We start from the raw sequence: 23,966 nt of genomic DNA, 5'->3' as shown, positions 1-23,966 counted from the left end.
GGGGTGTGCGCTCTTCCTATCTCTCCCTCCATGCTCCCTCGACCGCCGTCAATGCTAAATGAGTTGTCCGCCTGGCCAGCACATGGCCCCAAAATGGGCCTCTATGGCAGGGACTCCCTTTCAATTAGACTAGTGGTGTAGATGGCCACATGTCGGTCTGGGCCGGGACCCTTTGGCCAGTGCTGGAGGAAAGGTCACAAGGCTGGCCGGAAAATGCTGTGGAGAAGCCAGTGGACCAGAGGAACTCTGCTCTCATTATGAGTGGGTTTGTTTTTAGACATTTTCTGGACAAACATGTTCCTGACCGCTGAAAAACCAAAGGCAACCAGGGATAACTAACACAAACAGATATGATAGGAGAATTATCACATATAGGTACTTACATAAATATAATATGGGATATATAAATATTATTGTTACATATAGGTTACATATATATATGCATACATTATACATACATACATACATTACAATTATTATTATATATAGGTTCTTAATAGGTTCGTAATACATATGGGATATACTGTTATTATATGGTACCTTATTAATGTACTCTTATATACATTATTTATATAAGATACATTACATATACACACTTGTATACATATGGGATGTATTCATTTTCGTCAAATTGTTTGAGATATGTATGTATAATTAATAGCTGATAATTTATAATTATACAAATGCATATAATAATTTTTTATTTAATTATTTATTTATTTTTAATAATGTAAAACATGTGTAGTTTCATATAGGTAGGTAATTACATTTATATTACACAAGACATTGACATAATACACAATATTTTAAAAATAATTTTGGTAATTACAAATACAAAATGTATGTGTGTATCTATCTATCTCTCTCTCTCTCTCTCTATATATATATATATATATATATATATATATATATATACACACACGGGACATCACTGCATTTTGTTATGCAATTACTTAAGGCAAATGTTTAACCCTATGTCCTGACATTATATGAAAACAAGTATAAGTGTGTGTGTGTGTGTGTGTGTGTGTAAAAAAAATCACTCCTTTCTCCTCTGCTCTTTTCAGCTCTCCTCCTCTTATCAGTCAGGCTCCAATTAAAGTGGCAGCCTGCTGCTTTCAGAGAGAAGGGGACAGAAGAGGGTACAGCACCTCAGATCTAATTTACACACACACACACACACACACACACACACACACACACACCCTGCAGGACAGCAAAAGGTGAACAAACATCTATAAAACCCGAGCAGGACAGAAATCTCAGGCAGTCGTCTCAGATGGGCCACAGGGGTCAATGAAGAGTGATGTGCAGAGTGCGCATTCATTTTTGGGCCTGTCTGGAACGACCCGTTCAGCACCTCAACCATCTCCACCGCACAGTTTCTTACCTACTATACAGCTTATGCAACAAATTAAACCCTGACAGCTTATATGAGAGCCAGTTTCTAGCCCTCGCTACTGCAGAACGACATACATTACTTACATCCGTGGTACTTCACCTCCAGCTCTCCAGCTGTTTACCTATATCAGTCAGAGGAACCCAAGTCACGTTTGTGTAAACCCCTGTAATACTACAAACTACATACTACTGCATACGTTCTGCTATCCATACACGCCTAGCAGGGAGTATACTCCGCACCAGTAGGGGGAGCCCAGGAGCAAAAAAAACACAAACACTATTTTTCATAATGCTGCTTTAATTACTTATTGATGTCCCTTTGAAAGCTGTTAATACAGAAGTTTGGATATTTTACATGTATTTTGCAACCAGAACTGGACTTCCAGTTGACCACAACTTCACCTCTATAATCCGGTCACGGACTCCTCCCAGAAAATAAAAGCTTTAAAGAAAAACAGAGACGACCATGGGGTTGTTTACAATTGCTTGGTCTCTGTCCTGAGCTTGATGGGCATACGGTCAATTGTCCAGTGTGTTTGTCTTTATAGGTTAAGTCCTGAAGGATCTACGGCAGATCTACTTTCCCAACCCTCAACTAACCAGCAGACCAAAAGCACTGTCCATCCCAACTTTTTGTCAACAATTAGGCTTCAGGCGGGTCTGAGAAAGCGGCCCGTGGAGCAACATTTGGTTTTATTGCATCAGTTTTATGGCTTTAACTGTAGGCTAGACGCTAGCAGGGAAGCTGCTTGGCTCAGGGAAGGCCTCAGGGTAACATCTGAGTGGACGTATTGGAACATATTGTTGGGGTAAGTGCTAATTGGGATGGGGGTGGGGGGGGGTGTACTGTACATTTCCGTCAGCTTAAAACTGTAGAAGCAAACTTCAGGCCCCAAACAGGTCTTGGCTAATGGACTACACTGGACATAACACGAGAGTGGACAATCGGGCCGAACAATCGCTTTAAAAGAACTGCCTCCACCCACAGCGCTCAGAGGTGCAATCAGGTAGGAGAAACATCTTTCACGGCCTTTCGGCTGTGTCACCCGCTGACAATGAAGATGGCAGAGTTTAAGAGGGTGCAGCTAAGCTTCAGCTGCTCCCCCAGACTTATAATTAAAGATAGTGTCAGATAAATGTCAGAACTGCCAGGGGGAATGAAAGTATGAGGAGGCAAAACATCGGGCCACTTCGCAGTATGGGGCTATATTTCGTTGGAGGACACCAATTATCTGCGCCGTCTTTCGAGAAACAGTAATTCACCGCTGAATTATTATGTGGCGCTAATCCGAGCAGTCGGGGTCAATACTTGTCAGCAAATGCTGTGTAGTATTTCACCTCCGGCGGCCGGGTGAAGAGCTCCACAATGCTGCTCTGTGCGGAGGTGACGGGCCGTGTTTCAGAAAAGCCCGACACCACATAAACAAAGCAGCGTTCATTTCTACCACCAAGCGTAGCTTTGCTGCTAAAACTGTGCAGCGACACCACGGCGCCCCAGCGAGACGAGCAACACTCGAGGTGTGTATGAGTGTGTGCGTGAGCATGAGCGCATGCCGGCAAATCAGCATCACTCCTGCCTCTGTTTGCAGAATATGAAGAGTTTTTTTGGGCAGGATGCTTTAATGTTGCGATCCTTCTGCAATCCTGAGATTCAACTCCGAGTGATGTCAGTGAAATTGTGATGTAATGGTGCCAATGTGATGTAATCTTGTTGTGTCATTGTGAAAAATGTCATTGTGACAGTATTATTATTGTGATGTTATTGTGAAATTGTGATGTAATGGTGCCATTGTGATGTCATTGTGACAGTACTGTTATTGTGATGTCATTGTGACAGTACTGTTATTGTGATGTCATTGTGAAATTGTGAGGTCACTGTGACAGTAATGTTATTGTGATGTCATTGTGACCGTACTGTTATTGTGAGGTCATTGTGAAATTGTGATGTCATTGTGACAATACTGTTATTATGATGTCATTGTGACAGTACTGTTATTGATGTTATAGTGGAATTGTGATGTAATTGTGAAATGTTGACGTCATTGTGACCGTACTATTATTATGATGTCATTGTGACAGTACTGTTATTGATGTTATAGTGGAATTGTGATGTCATTGTGACAGTACTGTTATTGATGTTATAGTGGAATTGTGACGTCATTGTGACAGTACTGTTATTATGATGTCATTGTGACAGTACTGTTATTGATGTTATAGTGAAATTGTGATGTCATTGTGATGCAATAGTGAAATTATGATGTCATTGTGACAGTACTGTTGTGAATAAAAATGTAATGCAATTTAAACAGTACTGTTTTATTGTTTTTTTTTATTAACAGTAGAGTACTTATTGTGATGTAATAGTAAGATAAGATAATCCTTTATTAGTCCCGCAGTGGGGAAATTCTGATGTAATCGTCTCAGTAATTGGAACAGGACTGCTATTGTGATGGAATAGTGAAACTGACGTAACAGTGCTACTGTGAAATAATAAGGTTACTGTGACAGTCTTGGTACTGCGACATTGTGACTGTTATTGTGAAAATAGTATCATTGTGAAAGTGTTATAGTGATGTAATTGTGCTATTGCATTGTAGTAGTTGTAGTATTGTCATGTAATTGCCCTTGTGTTGAAATAGTTACGGCATTGTAATATTAGCATGCGTCCTATTTGAGCCTGAAACAGACTCAAAGGCCTTAGCACATTTGGCTCAACATGTACCGATTGGAAAACAGCAGCCAAGAACAATCACATTACACTTCTGCAGAGCGCAACATCTGAGTTAATGAGTTGGAGCCACTGGTTCTGAGAACTGGGAATGCAGTGGAATTATATGACCGAATGAGCAATAACACTTCTATGAAAAGCAATCTGAGGGAGAATCCCATCTGCAGCCAAGATAACTAACTCAGCACAGTGGGGGCTGACGGTGGAAGGAGGAAATTTGCTTTGAGACTCTTGATCTGAAGCCCAAGGAGCATCACAGATACAGCTGGCATCCATCAGTGAGCAAATCAAGCCAAAGAATTTATAGGCAACAACAGTTTCAGGTTACATCATAGAAAATTCATCTTGGCCTCGGTGGAACCTCACCTCTTCTGATGCCCCGAGAATACAAACACAGGTAACACCCATTCAACCACGTTGAGTACCACAGCAGCCATTTGAGACACCATCGCAACACCCTAGCAACCACTAAGCAATTCTGTATACCATAGCAACCATTAACCAACATCATACAGTACCAACCACCTAGCATTACCATAGAAACCTCCTGGCAACTACCCAACAACCACACACCATCCAACTGCTTTACCACATTTGCCCTAATGACCACATACCAACAGCCTAGCAACTGTCTGGAAGAGGGGACCACTTAAGCTGTGCAACCATCCTGGGCTTTCCTCTGCAATTTCTAATTCTAAATGACCATGGCTGAGTCATCGGTGAATGGGCCAGACTTTGCCTCCTGCCAGAAAGAGGAAAAGAGGAAAAGAGGCTGGAAACCAGACCTTCAATGCCTTCACTTTAAGAATCAGAGGCCTGCTGAAGCTGGATTAGATTTACCACAGGAGGTCCAGTGTGATCTCAACAGGCGAACTGTGGAATGATCAACCTGCATAATTGGATCAAATTAAATGTCGCATGCTGGACATTCATGTAAGCATTAAGGCTGAAAATCAAAACCTCAAGGTTTCCAAATAAAAAATCCCTGTAAATCACAAAGCAAAACCATAGTAACCACATAGCAACACCACAGCAACCACATGGGATACACCATAGCAATGGCTTAGCAATCACAAAGCAACTCCATAGCCACCACCTAGTTCTGCAGGCACGGGTTTTGCTTGATCCGTCGCTGTCCAACGAGTTAACAAACACCACATGTTGAATCAGAGCAGGTCTGTTCACTCGGTGGCCATCTTTACAGCACTGCCGGGCAGTTATTCTCAGTTGTATGAGACCAGGCATCCATGTCGGTCAATGGGGAGGGACCATAAGACTAGATACTGAAGGTCAGATTTGCGTTTTAATGAATAGTTTGTAGTGCTCGGTTCAATATCACACAAAAACCTGGTTGTTCGGCTTGTTCTGGCTACTGCGCTTGAACAGATCTTCACATTGAGGGAGAGGAGGGTTCTTCTGCTTGCAGTGTAACAAGCAAGCCGATTGGCTCTTTTTGCTGAAGGCTGGGACCCTATCCGTAAACCGAGGCCATGCTGAGCGTTACGGGAACTCCCATTCATATATTTTAACCAGTGGCCATTCTACTTACATATAACGTCTCTGACCAGCAAGAGACAACAGGGACGCATGGTGCTTGGTTAAGCTCACACTTGTGATTTAGAGTCCTCTACATTGCTACCACTGAAGGATCCTTCTCCAAAAATAAATAAATTGAATAATAAACACCAGTTTCCTCCATATAATTACAGTGTGAAGTGCGATGTGGGGTCGAACTTTGAGCAAATGAAGCCTCCTCGATTTTCAGACGTGGATTTCTCAATTTAGGCAGAAATTGCATGGCCCTGTGAAAAACACTTGAAGATATTTTCATTCTCATTCTAATTAGGCCATCATCCAACGCGTTGCAGAGCACAGTAGTCCTGAGTTGAACTTGAGGATAGGGGAACTGTGCCAATTCCAGCTCCCGTTTAGCGGTCAGCCTTTCTTTCTTCTCGCCAAAACAGCTGGTGTCCTTCTCTGTTACCAGGTTACCCGTTTTGCCATTACATTACTGTGAGGTCAAATGAAACCACTACTACAGAGGGAACTCTGGGTTGGGAAAATTATAGAAGGTGGTCACTGTACTGGCACTATGGGCCGGGGGACGTGGGAGTTCGAATCTCGAGCCATGCCGCTTTGCCATCAGCAGCCGGAGTCTGAGAGAGCACAACTCATTGTGATCTCTCCAGGTGGGTAGATGGTGCTCTTTCCCCTCATCACTCTTGAAGCTATGCTGGCCGGCACAGGCGTCGGATAGCTGGTGTGGTGGAGCTAGGGACCAAGCTTAAGCCTTTCCCGCAAGCGTATCGACTGTCCCATGATGCTGCATCTGCGGCAGTTGGAAAGGAGAGGATGGCTGGCTTCATGTGTATCCCTCCTCATACCCACCTAGTGTCAGGAGCATTGCTAGTGCTAGGGGGCGCTACGAAGAGGTGGGTTCATTGGAAGTAGTGGTGTACTTGCCCAGCCAGGGAATCGAACCCTGGTCTGCCACAGGGAGGGCAATGCTACTTCCTTTACTTGCTCAAGTTTGAGCACCATTCAGGGTAACCCAAATCCAGCTGGAAAAGGGCTTTAGAGCGCTACAGGACGTTCCGCTGTCATCGACACAGAAACCTATCTGGTCCAGTCTGGGTTCCCATATTTGTGCCAAAGGAAAAGCCGTCCGTAATGGGTAAAACCCATGGCCTGAAGCCATAACTGTGGATGTCAACTTGGAGTGATCCATCCCTGAGGCTAATTGGTCCGCTATATTGAGAGACCGACACGGTGCCCAAGTCAATTGGAGTAATATGCCCCATGTGTTTAGAGTCCGCGGGTGAAGGGACCGACATGCATCCTGGTCTCGAGAGCGAGGGCGATGTTGGCAGGGGCTTGACTGATGCTGCGCCCTGATATTGCAGTGACTGTGGGGCTAATGGAGAAAGACACCAGGTCAAATTAACCAACAGAAAGAGAAAGTCAGGCCTGTTCTTAACAGGTTACATAGATTCTCTCATACACCATACAGACAAAAGTATTGGGACACCTACTTATTCAATGTTTCTTCTGAAATCAAGGGTTTCTCCTGATTTTGTTGAACTAACTGTCTCTGCTTTCTAGGAAAGAAGGTTTTCTACTAGATTATGGAGAAGCATTGCTGTGAGAATTGAATTGCATTTAGCAACTAGAGCCTTAGTAAGGTCAGGGTGTTTTATAGATGACCACCATCCCACCACATCCCCAACTCCACATCACAAAAGAACTGAATGGAGCACCATCAGTCCCTACAGGGACTAGACAAGCTGTGCTCGACCCACCTTGACCCTTACCAGGAAGAAGTGGATAGGTAGATTAGCAATTAGCAGCTAATTTAAAATGCCAGTGATTGTGGCGCATTACATGAATACCATTGACAGGTGGAGCGAACGAACATTCATCTATCTAGTCAGCCATCTGTCAAGGGGTGACTTCATCATGCATGATGGAGGTGATGGAAGCAGGATGAGCAAATGAGCAAGTACAAGAATCTGAGCGACTGTGGATGCACACTGCAGACCAAAAGTGCTCCAAGGAAGGACAACCGGTGAGCAAATGACCAGGTCATGGGCACCCAAGGCTTACTGATGCTCATGGAGGTCCCACTTCCCAACATACAGGACTCGCTGCTAACGTTGGTCTTTGTGCCAGACACCACAGGAAGCCTTCAGAGGTCTTGTGAAGTCCAGACCCCGAATGCTCAGGTCTCTTATGGCGGCACCAGGAGGATCTCCTCAATATTAGGCAGGTGGTGTTAATGTTAGTAGTGAGGTGCAAAACTTACTGAACCCTCTGGTAACCAAGAAGGTCAATACTTGGAAACGTTCCCCCCATCCAACAGAGCATCGATACGATGTTCCGTTCCCCAGCTGGGCTTTTCTCAGCAATGCCTTTAAGAAGGCTTGCTTATTCCTGTGATAGGAACTTCAATCAGAGGTGACAAGCCTCAGACTGGGCCTGCCACTTCTCATTTCACCTCACACACTCCTGCTCTGGCTTCTCCACTAGTACCTCCCTCAGCCATCTGTCCATTACGGAGTCTTGAACATTGTTCACTCTATGTGAGAGAATGTTTAACAGGGCCTGACAAAGCTATGCTTACTTTTGGGGTGCTCTTTCTGGCAACTCCATTTGTGAAACCGTGGAGATCAGTGGAGAAGTTCTAATTACAGGTTGATAAATGGTGGCAAAATGAGTGAGGCACACCTGAGAGACCAGTCCAGTGGGGATCCCGAGGTACAGTATGGATTCGCAGCTCAATATGGTTTGGACAGCTACACATTAGTTCTCTGAGGAGATCGATAACTCTCCACACTATTCCAATGCTTAATTCACAGGCAAGCAGGAAATGCAAAAGAAGGCGGAACATTTTGAATGGGAGTCTCCCATCTTATTTAGCTTGGGTACCTTAAATAACAGGTAACAGGTAAGAGTCTTTCAGCTCCTATTTGGGGGATTTTCACCAATTCGTCCTGCAGAGGGGCGTCCAGGGGTGTTCTGTGAGCACTGGGTACCCAGCTATGATGAATTAGCTAGGAAACAAGGACACTCAGGAAACTGGAAGTTCCAATCCTATCCCAAGAATCCTGAATTTGTATGCTTCCATGGACCTTCTGAGATACAGCTAGGTACACAGACTGCTGCATTTGATATCTACATGGCATGGGATCTCCTGCAGCCTTTGCACATTCCTGAGAAATCCTATGGATCACATGATCTCGGCTTCAACACATCCGAGTCAAAGTTTCAGACACAGGCAAGATGAAAGGCAGGAGGTGAAAACAGTCCAAGAGTTGGTTGGTCGTCCCGCCCAAGGCAAAACTGACAACCGTTCCCTGCCTTAGGGCAAGCTGCAAGAGAGAATGAGCGAGAGAGGAAAAAGAGAGAGAGAGAGAGAGAGAGAGGGAGCGAGAGCAAAGGGCGATCACCATTTCACTCTTCCTCTCTCCACAAACTTTTCGCCTTTGGCCTTCAGAGTGCTGCGCAAGATTGCACACACATGGGTTCTTTGAGATGAATTAATTACCGCCTGGAAGGAAGCCAGGTCATCCAGCCTTGATGTGCCTTGAGACCGCGAGAGCCTCTGATGTCCCTCCACAAAAGCCTCCCATTTGCCTTCCTTTCCCTTGATGTCTCGGTTACACCTTGATTTCCCCTCAGGCTGTGAGAAGACTTTGCTTAAGTTTTTGAGGTCTCTAATGGGCCTGGCTCACACCAGTTGCCTGGATTCTCAGCCAAGTTCTGATTATCACCCATGTTGGATCCAAATTAGACATTTGGTACTGATTCGCACCAGTCAACCGCAGATCCCTACTGCTAAACCACCTTGACATGCCCCTCTGCACATCATATTTGTGTCTATTTCTGTCTGCGCTAACAAAACACCTACAGGAGCTCTCGCTGAATGGGGCTTTCAAATGAATTACCCAGGCGCTAAAATAAGTCGCACCAGTTTGTGGCTAAATGGGCTATCTCTGGGAGGATGGTGTCAAAGAGACATCTTGACATTTTCAGACTCCCAGCTGCTGGGCTTTTAAAAGCAGTGCAGTGCTGGAAAGATCTTCCCTCCGGTCCCCCTGTAAACCCATGTGAGGCGGTAGAGTGTCACAACCTCGCGCCCTCATTCGCTCTTTGTTAGCGGAGGCATAATGGAAGAACGTGGTGAATTAGGATGTACTATCACATCTATGAGTTGGGAGCTATGGAAACTGCAGGCTTTGTCATGACCTGCAGTAGCTCATAAAGCACAAGACCCCATTTACTCTCGGTCACACAAGATAACAAATGAGATACCATATAATGGTGTGCCTAGACCGTTATGCCGGCCTTAGCGCTGGGTCATTACACCGAAAATCGTGTTAAGAAAGCCACATCTTAGTCCACCACCTTTAAGACCTTTCCAGACTTTGTTAATCAACTCTCGGACTTGATTTGGAGGCAACACGGACAAACCGGCCCAGCAAGCAGATGGAGGCATCATAATACCTTTGAACTGTAGTGATTCTTCTCTTCTCAGACAGGGAAAGCTGGGGTCGGAGCGCAAGCTCAGTCATGCTACAGTGTCCCTGGAGCAGAGAGGGTTAAGAGCCTTGCTCCAGGACTGCAACCAATGACTTGATGACAGAGTCCACTTGAAGGCCAAAGATTTCAGGACCACCAGAGATCGGTGCCTTGGACTGCTCCCAGGCTCGGAGATGGCTTTCACACTTGACCAACCGTACCAAACTCTCAAAGCAAGTGCTCTCAGCCAGGTCTGGAAACATATGCTAGTGTAAAAACGCCCTACACCGATTAGTTGTTGCACCTCTACCTTGCTCAGGGACCCAAAAGTGGCAACTTGGTCAACCTCAACCTCACAACCCTGTGATCAAACAACCCAGGGATCTGCTGCAGAGAGCAGGTGTCATAAACCAGCTGGTATTACAAGCCTAAAATTGACATTTTGAAAGAGATTAAACACATTAAGAACATCCATTATATTAACAATGCAATCAAACGATGCTTTAGGCACATCTCAGGAACCCCCCTAAGAAACACAACTCCACAGATGGTCACTGTAAGCATGGTTATCTGTTCTGGGATTACATAGGATTACATTTATGTGCAATATGGGTTTCCATCTATCCCTCACTCAAGTATGCTGTTGTGTATGTATAGATGTCGCTCTATGAACAGCACTACAGCGGCACGCATGGCTTAGGCTTTTGCACCGGAGTTGATGCTAATGAGTCTTATGCTGCTGTTCTTCTGCTCAATATGCCGGTATGTTCTACAGGCTCAACCCCATTAATGTTGCATAATGGGGCTCGAAGGAACATTAATGAAGAAGGCACTGGAAGCGCTCCTTAGGTTTTATCCTCATCAAATCGACACAATAAAACATGGTCGTTTTCTTGATGGCTCCCATAAAAACCACCCTGGTCCTTGGCAGAGGATGGACTAATCAACTGAAAAACCAAGAGGAGTGGCTTCTCTGGAAAATGATGAAGGATTTCGGGTGATGGGGCAAGCTGTGGCCATGTTCTTAATGTGGCAGTAGTAAAAATCAATGACCGCAAGACTAAGCAAGCTCCTATCCTGCTCGTCTTGGAGTCTGTAATCATCTGTGAGTGTCCCTTCATTACATCTCATCGTTGACCTCAGCTGACCATCGCTCTGCTGACTGTTACAGCATCATCATCATCATGATGATGATTTCGGCTTTGATGCCTAAATAAACTTTAAACTGCATTTCCAACTTGCAAAGATGCCGAAGACTGTACCTGACCTAGGGGCAGTACTCTGCCAGGGGAGGCCCTCCAGGCTATTCGAGCACTGTCTGCAAGCCTTTCTCCTGTCAGTCCTCAAGCTGATGCCTTGAGACAACCGCGGCCTACTCTGCATGCCCTCTGAACAGCCGGGAATGTGCAGGGGGCTGGGACTCCTAGCAACTGTTTGACTCTTGTTTTCCTACAGTTCACATCTACCTTTGAATTACCACTATAAAAGACACTGCCCTCGGTCAACTGTGGCAGGGTGCTATTTATTGATTGTAGCTGACTGACTAGAGCAGCACCTGTGCAAGTCCATCAGCAACCCTCTACTGGACCACAGGCACACTGCCAAATGGTGAAATAATTAGCCAATAAAATCTCATCAGGTCTGGTCCAGTACCCTAGTGTCCTCAAAGGCTGAGCAACACTATCACAATATTTGTAGACACCCCTTCTAGTGAAGGCATTCAGCTACTTTAAGTTGCTGAATCCATTGCTGACAGATGTGCAAATGCACACACATGCACAGCTGTAGAGAGGTATTGCAAATAGGAAACAGAAGCTCCTTGCCCAATTCCAGAGGGGTATAAAGCCCCCCAGCACTGAGCTGTGGAGCAGTGGACCAATGGATGGTGTTTCATCCAATACTTATGGGATGAGGTGGGATGGTGATCAGCATCCAATATCTTGACCTCATGTTCTGGTCACAATGCAATCAAATCCTCACTCCAAAATCTAATAGAAAGCCTTCATCCCTGGACAGCAGAGACAGCTACTCCAACAAAAGCAAGATAAACGAGGATGAATGTGCCCTCAAATTAAAGAGCTTTCCTAGAATCATTCGTCCAAGCCAGGACGACCCCGGCAACACATTGGTCCTTCACACTGATGAGTCTCTTGTAGAAATCAAACAGCAGGACTGACAAAAGGATGGCGTGCCTGCAAGCTGGTCCCGAATGCCAGCAGAACAACAGAGCTCGTTGTTGTGTGTGCGGGGGGAGTCGCATGGTGATCCTTGATGATGGAGGCTGCTAATGACTTCAGATTCCTCAAGTTCCTACAAAGTCATTAGCGTCACTTACCTCCTGCTACTAAACAAACACTCTCTCGGTTTGATATTTTTGGCCTCGTCCTTTACACAAAGCCTTGCCTTGTGCATATCCTGGGTTGCTGCATTGCGCACAAAGGCATGCAACTGGTACTGCTGCTCATCTGTTCCTCTTGAATGAGACGGTCCATCATCTTTCCTTGTTTTGTTCGGAACGCTGTGACCAGCCAAGCCGCACAAAAGAAATCCCAGTGCGGTTTTCACAAATGGCAAAGCTACACTCGACGGTTTACCCTGCAAGAGCGCTCAGCTTAAAACCCTGCAGGATGGAAGGGTGCATCTGCAATGCGAGAGCCACCTGAAGCTGAAGGACTCAGAGTGGTCCATTGGAGCAGGGCGCTGCCATTGCGACCTGTGGGTCGCTGGCTCGAATTCTGGGTGATGCTGCCTGCCATCAGCAGGGTCAGGAGCATCTTGTGATGGGGAGAGTGCTGACGAGTGGGATGGGTGATTGGCCATCTACAACAGGGGAGGAAATTCGAGAGACATCGAGTGATAAAACCGTGGCCTTTCCTGTAAACAGACAGACCTGAAGACGATGGGTTGAAAAATGAGGGGCCGTGGAGGAAGGACAGATAGCATCTGACTCGCTCACACAGGTGAGGGGCAGCGGGCCAAAATCTCCACCACTTGACTGGAACAAATTCAGTAGACGGTCTGCAGGAAACGCGAAGTGATTAAAGTGAAGGAGTCACCAAGACACACACACATACACACATGCCCACATGCCCAGGAGAGGTCCATCTGGCGCACAGACTCTAACCTGATTATTAAGAGCGGGCAGCCAAAATGAATATACATGACTAACTTTAATGAATATACATGGCTGATTTAAAAAGCTGTGTGATGCTGGTGGGAGCGTACGGCAAGACAGGAGCTCACCAGTGAGATGAATAAAAATAGAAGGATCAGATCTCCGTTCCTCTTGGTTCCTCAAACAACCGCAAGTGGATGCCACTAAGGAACTACTGTGGTACTCTCTTCAAAATCAAGGTGCGACACATGGCCCTTTGAGGAAGAACCCCTTTTGGCTCCAGAAGGAACCATATCTGAGTGTGCAGAACCTTCTCAAGACACACATCTCGTTAGCTTTGTTTCTAACAGCATAAATGAGATCTACAGGTCTGAAGAACTTCCGCATGTGCCGCCACAACAGATCTGACTTGTCGAGGCATGGACTCAAGACCCCCGATGGTGTCCTGCTTGAAAGTTAGCAGCAGATCCTTCTTTAAGGCCTGTAGGTTGTGAGGTAGTCCATCAGCATCAATGAAGCTTGGGCACCCATGAACCATTTTACTTGGCGGTATAACAGTTGCCCTTCCTTGGAGCACTTTTGGAAAGTACTGCAATATGGCAACACTCCACCAGGCCTGTCTGATGTTTTGGAGATGTTCTGATCCAGTCGTCTAGAACATCACAGTCTGGTTCTTGTCAAAGCGTCTCAGGTTCTCACGCTTGCCTCTAGTTGTTTATTGGTACAATGGAATGAAGAACGGGAGGAGCTTGGCTTTCAGGTGAGCGAGTGTAAGCCTCCAGGAATTATTTCTGAAGAACTGTCGATATTGATATTACATTATATTATTTTAATCATTCCTAAAGCTCCACCTTTCTAAGTCGTTTGAGGTGATTTTCCCGGTTCTTATGATAAGTGTTGGATTAGGGGATGGGCAAAACATCTGGCCCCAGGCTTTGGCACGCATTGAGGCCATCAGGCTCGGCCCGCTCACCCTCGGCTCCCGCCAGGGGGCGCCGTCAAGGACGATTGATGCAATTTTGCTAAGACCCGAGACCTCATTGTGCTTCCAGTGACTAATCTTATCAGCAACACACACACGGATTAGAAGGGAAGGCGCGCTGACTTGTTGTAGAAAGAAAGGCCGAGATAAGAACTTGAGCGGGTAAGAGCCATGAAAATGTCTTTTCTGCACTGCGGAGCGCCGCCTTGTTCTGCAGGGGTCGTTCTGTCCCGGATTGGTCTCCGCTGGAGCAACCTACACTGTACTAACAGGTTCTTCTACCAAACATCCATCCATCCATCCATCCATCTATCTATCTGTCTCTGTCAAGAATAGATCATACAAGATCACGACCCTGCGTGACTGCAAACGATCGATCCTTGCTCACTGCCAATCAAGAAGAGTCAGGAGGGTCTTCTAGAAGAGCTGTGTGTTCTGGAGCAACAGAAAAACGCCATGCTGTGCGTTTGACTGATCATGTAGGCCAATAGAGCCAAGCATCAGCCAGCTGTTATCCTTCCATCTTTCCCCAAGTTATTGTGGGAACACCTTTCGGCCTGCTAAATTTGGCAATTCTTGTAGGGTGTTTCAGGTATGCAGTGGTCAGAACCTTCCATAAGCAGTCCCAGGATGGACAGACAACAGCAAGCGACACAGTCATGGATGCTCAAGGTTCGAGAAACATCAGTAAGGGCAGGATGTTGGATGGATGATCACCACCCCACCTCATTTCCAACTAGAGCACCATCCATTATTCCTGACAAAAGTATTGGGACATCTGTTCATTCATGGTTTCTTCTGAAATCAAGGGCATTAAAAAGAGCTGATCCTGCTTTTGCTAGAGTAACAGTCTCTACTGTCCAGAGAAGAAGGTTTTCTACTAGATTTTGGAGGAAGAGCATTGCTGTGAGGATTTGATTGCATTCAGCAACAAAGTGAGTGTTAGTGAGGTCAGGATGTTGGATGGAAGATCACCACCCAAACACATCTTTCCCAAACTCCCACCACCATCCCTCATTCCAGAGAACAGCAGTTCCTCCACTGCTCCACAGCGCAATGCTGGGGGGCTTTATTGTACCCCTCTACTAGCCCACGTCTGGCATTATTAGGCAGCATGGCGCCAATAGGTTCATATATATGCAAGAATCCTAGACGAATCCTATGCTATTTGGAATACCTCTCAACAAGAACTTTGCTGTGTGTGAGAGAGAGGGAGCTTTTGCACATCTGGATGCACCGTAAAGTCCCCAAGACATTATATTTAGACATTTGGTGTATAGGGCCTGTGTCATTGTGTGAAATTTCTACTGGAAAAAAGGCTGCTCTCTTCATCTACTGTTTAATGTATAGGAGATAAGACCTACCCCCACCCATCCCTGCATATGTTTAACCCCCAATTCTGCTGTGACCCCACTCAGCCATCAAGCCACAATCATTACCATGGGAACCTGCTCGTTCTCCCCCTCTTTCTCGCTCCCTCTGTCCTCCCATCAAGGCTGTAAGCCTCACACGGAGTGATCAGTATAATTCCAAGTGCATAAACGCAGGCCGTTCCCTTTCAAATCACACACACACACACACACACACACACACACGGCTAATTACACACCTCCAGCAGTAGAAGTGCAGTCATTGTAATTAACTCCCGCCAGTGTCAAAGATGCATCGCGGCCTCTCGGCTGCTGGTTCCGAACAGGGACTGTGCACTTGTTCAAAAGCAGGGCGCCGCGGAACACGGCTAAACAAATAAGAAGTGCGTCAGCCGGGCCCCAAAACACACACACACACACACACACACACACACACACACACACACACATTCTCTCATTAAATCACATCCCAGAATGACAAACGAGAAATTAATAGGCACTTGGGTTCGGGTCTCATTGTCGAGCGAGTTGGCAGTGAAGTCACAGTCTTTTTTTTAGAACGACAGCCAAGCAGGTGTCAAGGCCAGGAACCAGCCAATCAAAACCTGGACAGGCCTCTAGCAAATAAATAACCTTTAAAGCTGCCAAGGAAAGCTTTTATAGAGTGCTTAGGATGTTGTTTGATGTTTAAATACATCAAAGCAAGTGTGCGACTTTGGTCTGGGTGAAAAATGCTCAGATGTCATTTAACAAGCGTATTTACCACCCTGTTATTTCACCTCACACCGATTTAACTTTTATGGTGGGCTTGATGAGCTTCGTGCCGATCGGCTGGTTTGCTGTAATTACTCAAGAGTCTTTACTGGATAGTGCTGCCATCCTCTCGCTGTGTCTTGTAGCTGGTTAGCTGTTAGCTGTTAGCCTTGACCCACTCGCTTCCCTGGGTTTGGGCTTTCTCAAGGAGTCGTGTACTCGCTAACCCACCAAAGCGTATTCATTTGCATGGTTTTCTGGCTACGATGCTAGCTAGCATCTCGACGAATGGTGCTGCAAGTAACACGACCATGCATTTACACATTGGCTACAATCGATCATGTGGTCATGAATGTAGCTAAGCGTATATTTCAGTTAGTTGCATGATTACGTTTCCTGTGTGATACCGGGGGGTGGGGGGGGGGGGAGGTATCTTAACGCCTGCGATGGATGGCCTTCATTATGGACGGTCACTCGCTAAGGGCTGCGGTGGTGTAGCTGTAGCGTGTGCGGGCAGTTCAGGAGCTGTAGCTGCGCTGAAGTCTTTTGGAAGCTTTGTTGCACAGAAGGGCCACTTTCACACGCCGTTCAGTCCAGCATCACACCCGAGTTTGAATCACGGCATGTTAAAGATGGCACTGCACTATATGTCCAAATGTTTGTGGACGCCCCTTCTAATGAGTGCATTAGGCTACTTTAAGTAGCAACCATTGCTCACACAGTTGTGCAAATGTTCCTGGGCTCCCCCTACTGTTGGGGAGCATTACAGTGGTAAAGAGAGTGTGCTTGTCGAGAGAGAGCTTTATTGACTGCGCTAAAAGCACTGCGCTTAATCTGATTGGCTGAGCAGCAGCTGTGCAATAAACTACCAAAAACAAAAGTAGAGTGGGCGTGGTTACTTGGAGCTCCGCCCCAACCCTCTTGTTATGCATATAACTCACGTCCAGCTCTCTCCCAAGATTTAGGATTCTAAAGTCTAAATGAGAGAGAGAGAGAGAGAGAGAGAGAGAGAGAGACATTAGTAAGACGTGAGAGAGAGAGACAAAGAGAAATTAGTCAGAAGTGAGAGAGAGAATTAAAGAGAGAGAGTAAGGGAGAGAGACATTAGTAATAAGTGTGTGAGCGAGAGAGAGACATTAGTCAGAAGTGAGCGAGAGAGAATTAAAGAGAGAGACAGAGAGAGACAGAGAGAGACAGAGAGAGAGAGAGACATTAGTCAGAAGTGAGCGAGAGAGAATTAAAGAGAGAGACAGAGAGAGACAGAGAGAGACATTAGTCAGAAGTGAGACAGAGAGAGACAGAGAGAGACAGAGAGAGAGAGAGAGAGAGAGACATTAGTCAGAAGTGTGAGAGAGAGAGACAGAGAGAGAGAGAGACATTAGTCAGAAGTGAGAGCGAGAGACAGAGAGAGACAGAGAGAGAGAGAGAGAGACATTAGTCAGAAGTGAGAGAGAGAGAGACAGAGAGAGAGAGAGAGAGACATTAGTCAGAAGTGAGAGAGAGAGAGACAGAGAGAGAGAGAGACATTAGTCAGAAGTGAGAGAGAGAATTAAAGAGAGAGAGAGTAAGGGAGAGAGACATTAGTAAGAAGTGTGAGAGAGAGAGAGAGAAAGAGAGGCAGACAGAGAGAGAGAGAGAGAGAGAGAGACATTAGTAAGAAGTGAGAGAGAGAGAGAGACAGAGAGAGAGAGAAAGAGAGACAGACAGAGAGAGAGAGAGAGAGACATTAGTAAGAAGTGAGAGAGAGAGAGAGAGAGAGAGACACATTAGTCAGAAGTGAGAGAGAGAGAGAGCGAGACAAAGAGAGAGAGCGAGAGAGAAAGAGAGACAGACAGAGAGAGAGAGAGACATTAGTAAGAAGTGAGAGAGACAGAGAGAGAGAGAGAGAGAAAGAGAGACAGACAGAGAGAGAGAGAGTGAGGGAGAGACAGAGAGAGAGAGAGAGACATTAGTAAGAAGTGAGAGAGAGAGAGAGAGAGAGAGTGAGAGAGAGACAGAGAGAGAGAAAGACATTAGTAAGAAGTGAGAGAGAGAGAGAGAGAGAGAGTGAGAGAGAGAGAGAGAGAGAGTGAGAGAGAGAGAGAGAGAGAGACAGAGAGAGAGAAAGACATTAGTAAGAAGTGAGAGACAGAGAGAGAGAGAGAGAGAGAGACAGAGAGAGAGAGAGAGAGACAGAGAGAGAGAGAGAGAGAGAGAGAGAGACAGAGAGAGAGAGAGAGAGAGACACGCGCTCCGCGACACCCTCCGCCCACACACACTCACACCGTGCGCGCCCACAAACGCACACGGCCTTCTGTTCTGAAACACATCACTCGACATGTGAACACGTCCCTTTGTTTGCTTTTCGTGCGGCTCTGTCTCCCAGCAGGTCGACCAGGCAGAGAAGGAGGAGAACAACAACCAGAAGACAGAGAACATAGAACCAGAGTGGAGAACCGTGAACAAAGAGCGCGAGCGCGAGCTGGAGAGAGAGAGAGAGAGAGAGAGAGCGCTGCCGTAGACAATGAGCTGCAGGAGCTCCTCTGTACAGGACGGCACTGGCTGTTCAGCACCAAGGACAGAGGAACCGCCAGCACTGAAGAGCCAGGGAGCTGCTCCTGCTTCCTCCAGCCCACCGCAGAGCTGCACCTCCTCTTCTCGCCTCCTGCCTCTGACAGGCACGAGGGTCTGAGAGGGACAGTGCCAGAAACAAAGCCATGTCTGAGACAGAGCCTGAGCAAAGCTATAAACACAGAGTGAGATTCGGCCCCAGTATGAATGGAATGGGAAAACGGCCCCGTAAGGCCCCCAGTGCTGAACAAACACTTTTTGATGGGGTCAGTTCGTGGCCATCTGGCCTGGTATTGACATGGCCAGGTGTAAACTCAGCCCAGGAGCAATGCTGTGTTACTGCACAGAGCTACTGACAAACGCCACACTGAACCCAAACACACACTCATAGTCTGCTAGAAAAGAAAAAACAACCAACAAAAAGTAAACAATTAGAACAACCCAAACAAACCCCTCCAGAAAGGCATTAAAATCTAACAAACCAAATAAACCCAACCACAGCCCCCCACGATAACCCAACCACAGCCACCCAACCACAGCCCAACCACAGCCACCTACGACAACCACACACGTTTCATTACAGAGAGTGTAATCAGTGTGTGTGTGTGTGTGTGTATATATATATATATATTTATTTTTTTATATATTTTTTTTAATTATATAAAACCAAACCAACTCCATTAGAAGAACCCAAAACCTGATCACTTACAAGTAACCTATAGAACGTAGAGCTGGGCAATATGACAATATCTGATCGTATCGTAATCAATTTCCTGATCATGGTCCACAATCTGCTTTAATGATTGTATCGTGGAAATCGCCAGTGCTTAAAGAGCAGTGATTCTCTACACGTTTATTACAGAGCGTAATCAGTCTTATTACATTCAATGGAGAGAAACATATTGAGTAAATCTCCTGGTACTCAGTATGGGGAGCAGTTCTTAAATCCTTTACGCTGTTGCTGCGTTTAGTTTACATAACAAAATAGTGACATAACATATAGTACACATAGTAACATATATCAGCCCAAACCCCCCTCAAAAGAGCCTAAATAAAATCACATGAGAAGAACCCCATCAAAGCCCACTAGAAGAACCCCATCAAAGCCCACTAGAAGAACCCCATCAAAGCCCACTAGAAGAACCCCAAATAACCCAAACAGTCCCCATCAAAGCCCACTAGAAGAACCCCATCAAAGCCCACTAGAAGAACCCCATCAAAGCCCACTAGAAAAACCCCATCAAAGCCCACTAGACGAACCCCAAATAACCCAAACAGTCCCCAACAAAGCCCACTAGAAGAACCCCAACAAAGCCCACTAGAAGAACCCCAAATAACCCTAACAGTCCCCAACAAAGCCCACTAGAAGAACCCCAACAAAGCCCACTAGAAGAACCCCAACAAAGCCCACTAGAAGAACCCCAACAAAACCCACTAGACGAACCCCAAATAACCCAAACAGTCCCCAACAAAGCCCACTAGAAGAACCCCAAATAACCCAAACAGTCCCCAACAAAGCCCACTAGAAGAACCCCAACAAAGCCCACTAGAAGAACCCCAAATAACCCAAACAGTCCCCAACAAAGCCCACTAGAAGAACCCCAACAAAGCCCACTAGAAGAACCCCAAATAACCCAAACAGTCCCCAACAAAGCCCACTAGAAGAACCCCAACAAAGCCCACTAGAAGAACCCCAACAAAGCCCACTAGAAGAACCCCAAATAACCCAAACAGTCCCCAACAAAGCCCACTAGAAGAACCCCAACAAAGCCCACTAGAAGAACCCCAAATAACCCAAACAGTCCCCAACAAAGCCCACTAGAAGAACCCCAACAAAGCCCACTAGAAGAACCCCAAATAACCCAAACAGTCCCCAACAAAGCCCACTAGAAGAACCCCAACAAAGCCCACTAGAAGAACCCCAAATAACCCAAACAGTCCCCAACAAAGCCCACTAGAAGAACCCCAACAAAGCCCACTAGAAGAACCCCAAATAACCCAAACAGTCCCCAACAAAGCCCACTAGAAGAACCCCAAATAACCCAAACAGTCCCCAACAAAGCCCACTAGAAGAACCCAAAAGAGCCTAAACAGTAGATCGTGAGAGATCTTATAAAAGCCACTGAAGGAACCCAAACAAACCACAATAGGTCCTAGAACAGTTCTAAACGAGCCCAAACTAAAAGCTCGTGAGAGATTTCAACAGTAACCCACAGAAGCCTGATCTGAGAAACTCCAGTAACGCAGAGAACATCAGTGCAACCACAACAAAGCCCCCCAGAAACAAGCTAATAAAGCCCACCCCTTACAGAACCCCAAAACAGCCTCCAGAATAACTCCCTCAAAGCCCACCTTAGAGAGTCCAACAAACGCTCGCGAGCATCGCTGTACCCCCAGTCAAACCCCGCCAGAGCACCCAAACAAAAGCCCGCTGGAAAGAACCATAACAAAGCCCCCTCAGGTGGGCGCAGCTCGCCCCCCCTCAGTTACTCACGGGTGCCGTCGAAGCGGGTGGCGATGGTGTCCAGGAAGGTGTTCTGGGGCGCCAGCAGTCCCCTCATCACCGGCATCCTGCTGCGCGTGGACTGCGCCCTCCTCGGCCGGCGCCCCGGGGCCGCGGACTCCTGCTCAGCCCCGAAGCCCGGGAGGAAGCGGGACGTGCCGGGCGCGCATCCCAGCCCCTGCAGGAGCGCGGCGATCCGAGAGCCGCGCGCCTCCACCGTGGCGGCCACCGTGCTCCCTTCAGCGGAAAAGCAGCATGCTCGGAGCACACACACACACACACACACACACACACTCACACACACACACACACACACACTCTCTCTCTCTCTCTCTCTCTCACACACACACACTCACTCCAAAGTGATAGGAGCTGAGGTGCCAACAAGAAAGACCACGGCGGTGAGCGCGCGCTGTTCGTTGCGAGAGGCGAGGCGAGTGCGCGAGCAGAGTGTACGGGTGCGAGCGTGTGAACTCCGGACAGTCCGGTTCCTGGTCCCCAGCGTTTGTTTGCCTCCTCGCGAGTTGCTACAGACAGCAGCAGATGTTGGGTCACGTGGCGGGAGCACCGGGGCACCTGGCGAGGCTCCGCGCGCTTTGTGCACTCGGTAGCAGAGCGAGCTGGGTTTTTCCCACCCGTATTGCGACAAGCCCCGCCCCCTGCGCTATGATTGGGTTGGTTATTGGTTAGCTGGGCAATTGGCTCACCCAGCCCAACACTGCTAGTGCACCTAGCCCATTGATTAGCCCATTGATTAGCCCACTGCTTTATCTATTGATTATATATTGATTATATATTGGTTTATCTATTGGTTAGCCCATTGGTTTATCTATTGGTTTATCTATTGGTTATCTATTGATTAGCTCACTGGTTTATCTATTGGTTAGCCCATTGGTTTATCTATTGGTTATCTATTGGTTATCTATTGGTTAGCTCACTGGTTTATCTATTGGTTATCTATTGGTTTATCTATTGGTTATCTATTGGTTATCTATTGGTTTATCTATTGGTTAGCTCACTGGTTTATCTATTGGTTAGCCCATTGGTTTATCTATTGGTTATCTATTGGTTATCTATTGGTTTATCTATTGGTTAGCCCATTGGTTTATCTATTGGTTATCTATTGGTTATCTATTGGTTTATCTATTGGTTAGCTCACTGGTTTATCTATTGGTTAGCCCATTGGTTTATCTATTGGTTATCTATTGGTTATCTATTGGTTTATCTATTGGTTAGCCCATTGGTTTATCTATTGGTTATCTATTGGTTATCTATTGGTTTATCTATTGGTTAGCTCACTGGTTTATCTATTGGTTAGCCCATTGGTTTATCTATTGGTTATCTATTGGTTTATCTATTGGTTATCTATTGGTTAGCTCACTGGTTTATCTATTGGTTTATCTATTGGTTATCTATTGGTTAGCTCACTGGTTTATCTATTGGTTATCTATTGGTTTATCTATTGGTTATCTATTGGTTTATCTATTGGTTATCTATTGATTAGCTCACTGGTTTATCTATTGGTTATCTATTGGTTTATCTATTGGTTATCTATTGATTAGCTCACTGGTTTATCTATTGGTTATCTATTGGTTTATCTATTGGTTATCTATTGGTTAGCCCATTGGTTTATCTATTGGTTAGCCCATTGGTTTATCTATTGGTTAGCCCATTGGTTTATCTATTGGTTAGCCCATTGGTTTATTTATTGGTTAGCCCATTGGTTTATCTATTGGTTATCTATTGGTTTATTTATTGGTTAGCTCACTGGTTTATCTATTGGTTATCTATTGGTTTATCTATTGGTTTATCTATTGGTTATCTATTGGTTAGCCCATTGGTTTATCTATTGGTTATCTATTGGTTAGCTCACTGGTTTATCTATTGGTTTATCTATTGGTTAGCTCACTGGTTTATCTATTGGTTATCTATTGGTTATCTATTGGTTTATCTATTGGTTAGCTCGCTGGTTTATCTATTGGTTATCTATTGGTTTATCTATTGGTTATCTATTGATTTATCTATTGGTTAGCTCACTGGTTTATCTATTGGTTATCTTTTGGTTTATCTATTGGTTAGCTCACTGGTTTATCTATTGGTTATCTATTGATTTATCTATTGGTTAGCTCACTGGTTTATCTATTGGTTATCTTTTGGTTTATCTATTGGTTAGCTCACTGGTTTATCTATTGGTTATCTTTTGGTTTATCTATTGGTTATCTATTGGTTAGCTCACTGGTTTATCTATTGGTTTATCTATTGGTTATCTATTGGTTAGCTCACTGGTTTATCTATTGGTTATCTATTGATTTATCTATTGGTTAGCTCACTGGTTTATCTATTGGTTATCTTTTGGTTTATCTATTGGTTAGCTCACTGGTTTATCTATTGGTTATCTATTGGTTTATCTATTGGTTACCTATTGGTTAGCTCACTGGTTTATCTATTGGTTAGCTCACTGGTGTATTTAACATCATTGGATCATTGGTTAGTTAATTGGTGTAAACTGTGAGTCACCAGCTTCTACAAAAGCTGGGTACCCATGA

At 45.7% G+C, this 23,966-nt stretch overlaps 1 protein-coding gene across 1 annotated transcript in view; it reads right to left on the bottom strand.

Annotated features, from left to right (window-relative positions):
• kcnh3 (potassium voltage-gated channel, subfamily H (eag-related), member 3) overlaps nt 1-22,048 on the bottom strand; it is a 144,566-nt gene extending 122,518 nt beyond the window's left edge. The window contains exon 1 of the mRNA XM_072686616.1: nt 21,412-22,048. Within this exon, the coding sequence (XP_072542717.1) occupies nt 21,412-21,487 (76 nt within the window). The 5' untranslated portion in view covers nt 21,488-22,048. The remainder of the gene's footprint in view (nt 1-21,411) is intronic.
• Between the last annotated feature and the right edge of the window lie 1,918 nt (nt 22,049-23,966).

This window comes from Salminus brasiliensis, chromosome 8 (genome assembly GCF_030463535.1).
Source record: "Salminus brasiliensis chromosome 8, fSalBra1.hap2, whole genome shotgun sequence".
Taxonomy (NCBI): Eukaryota; Metazoa; Chordata; class Actinopteri; order Characiformes; family Bryconidae; genus Salminus; species Salminus brasiliensis.
The sequence above is the reverse complement of the archived record's forward strand: the minus strand, read 5'-3'. Positions and strand labels throughout refer to the sequence as shown.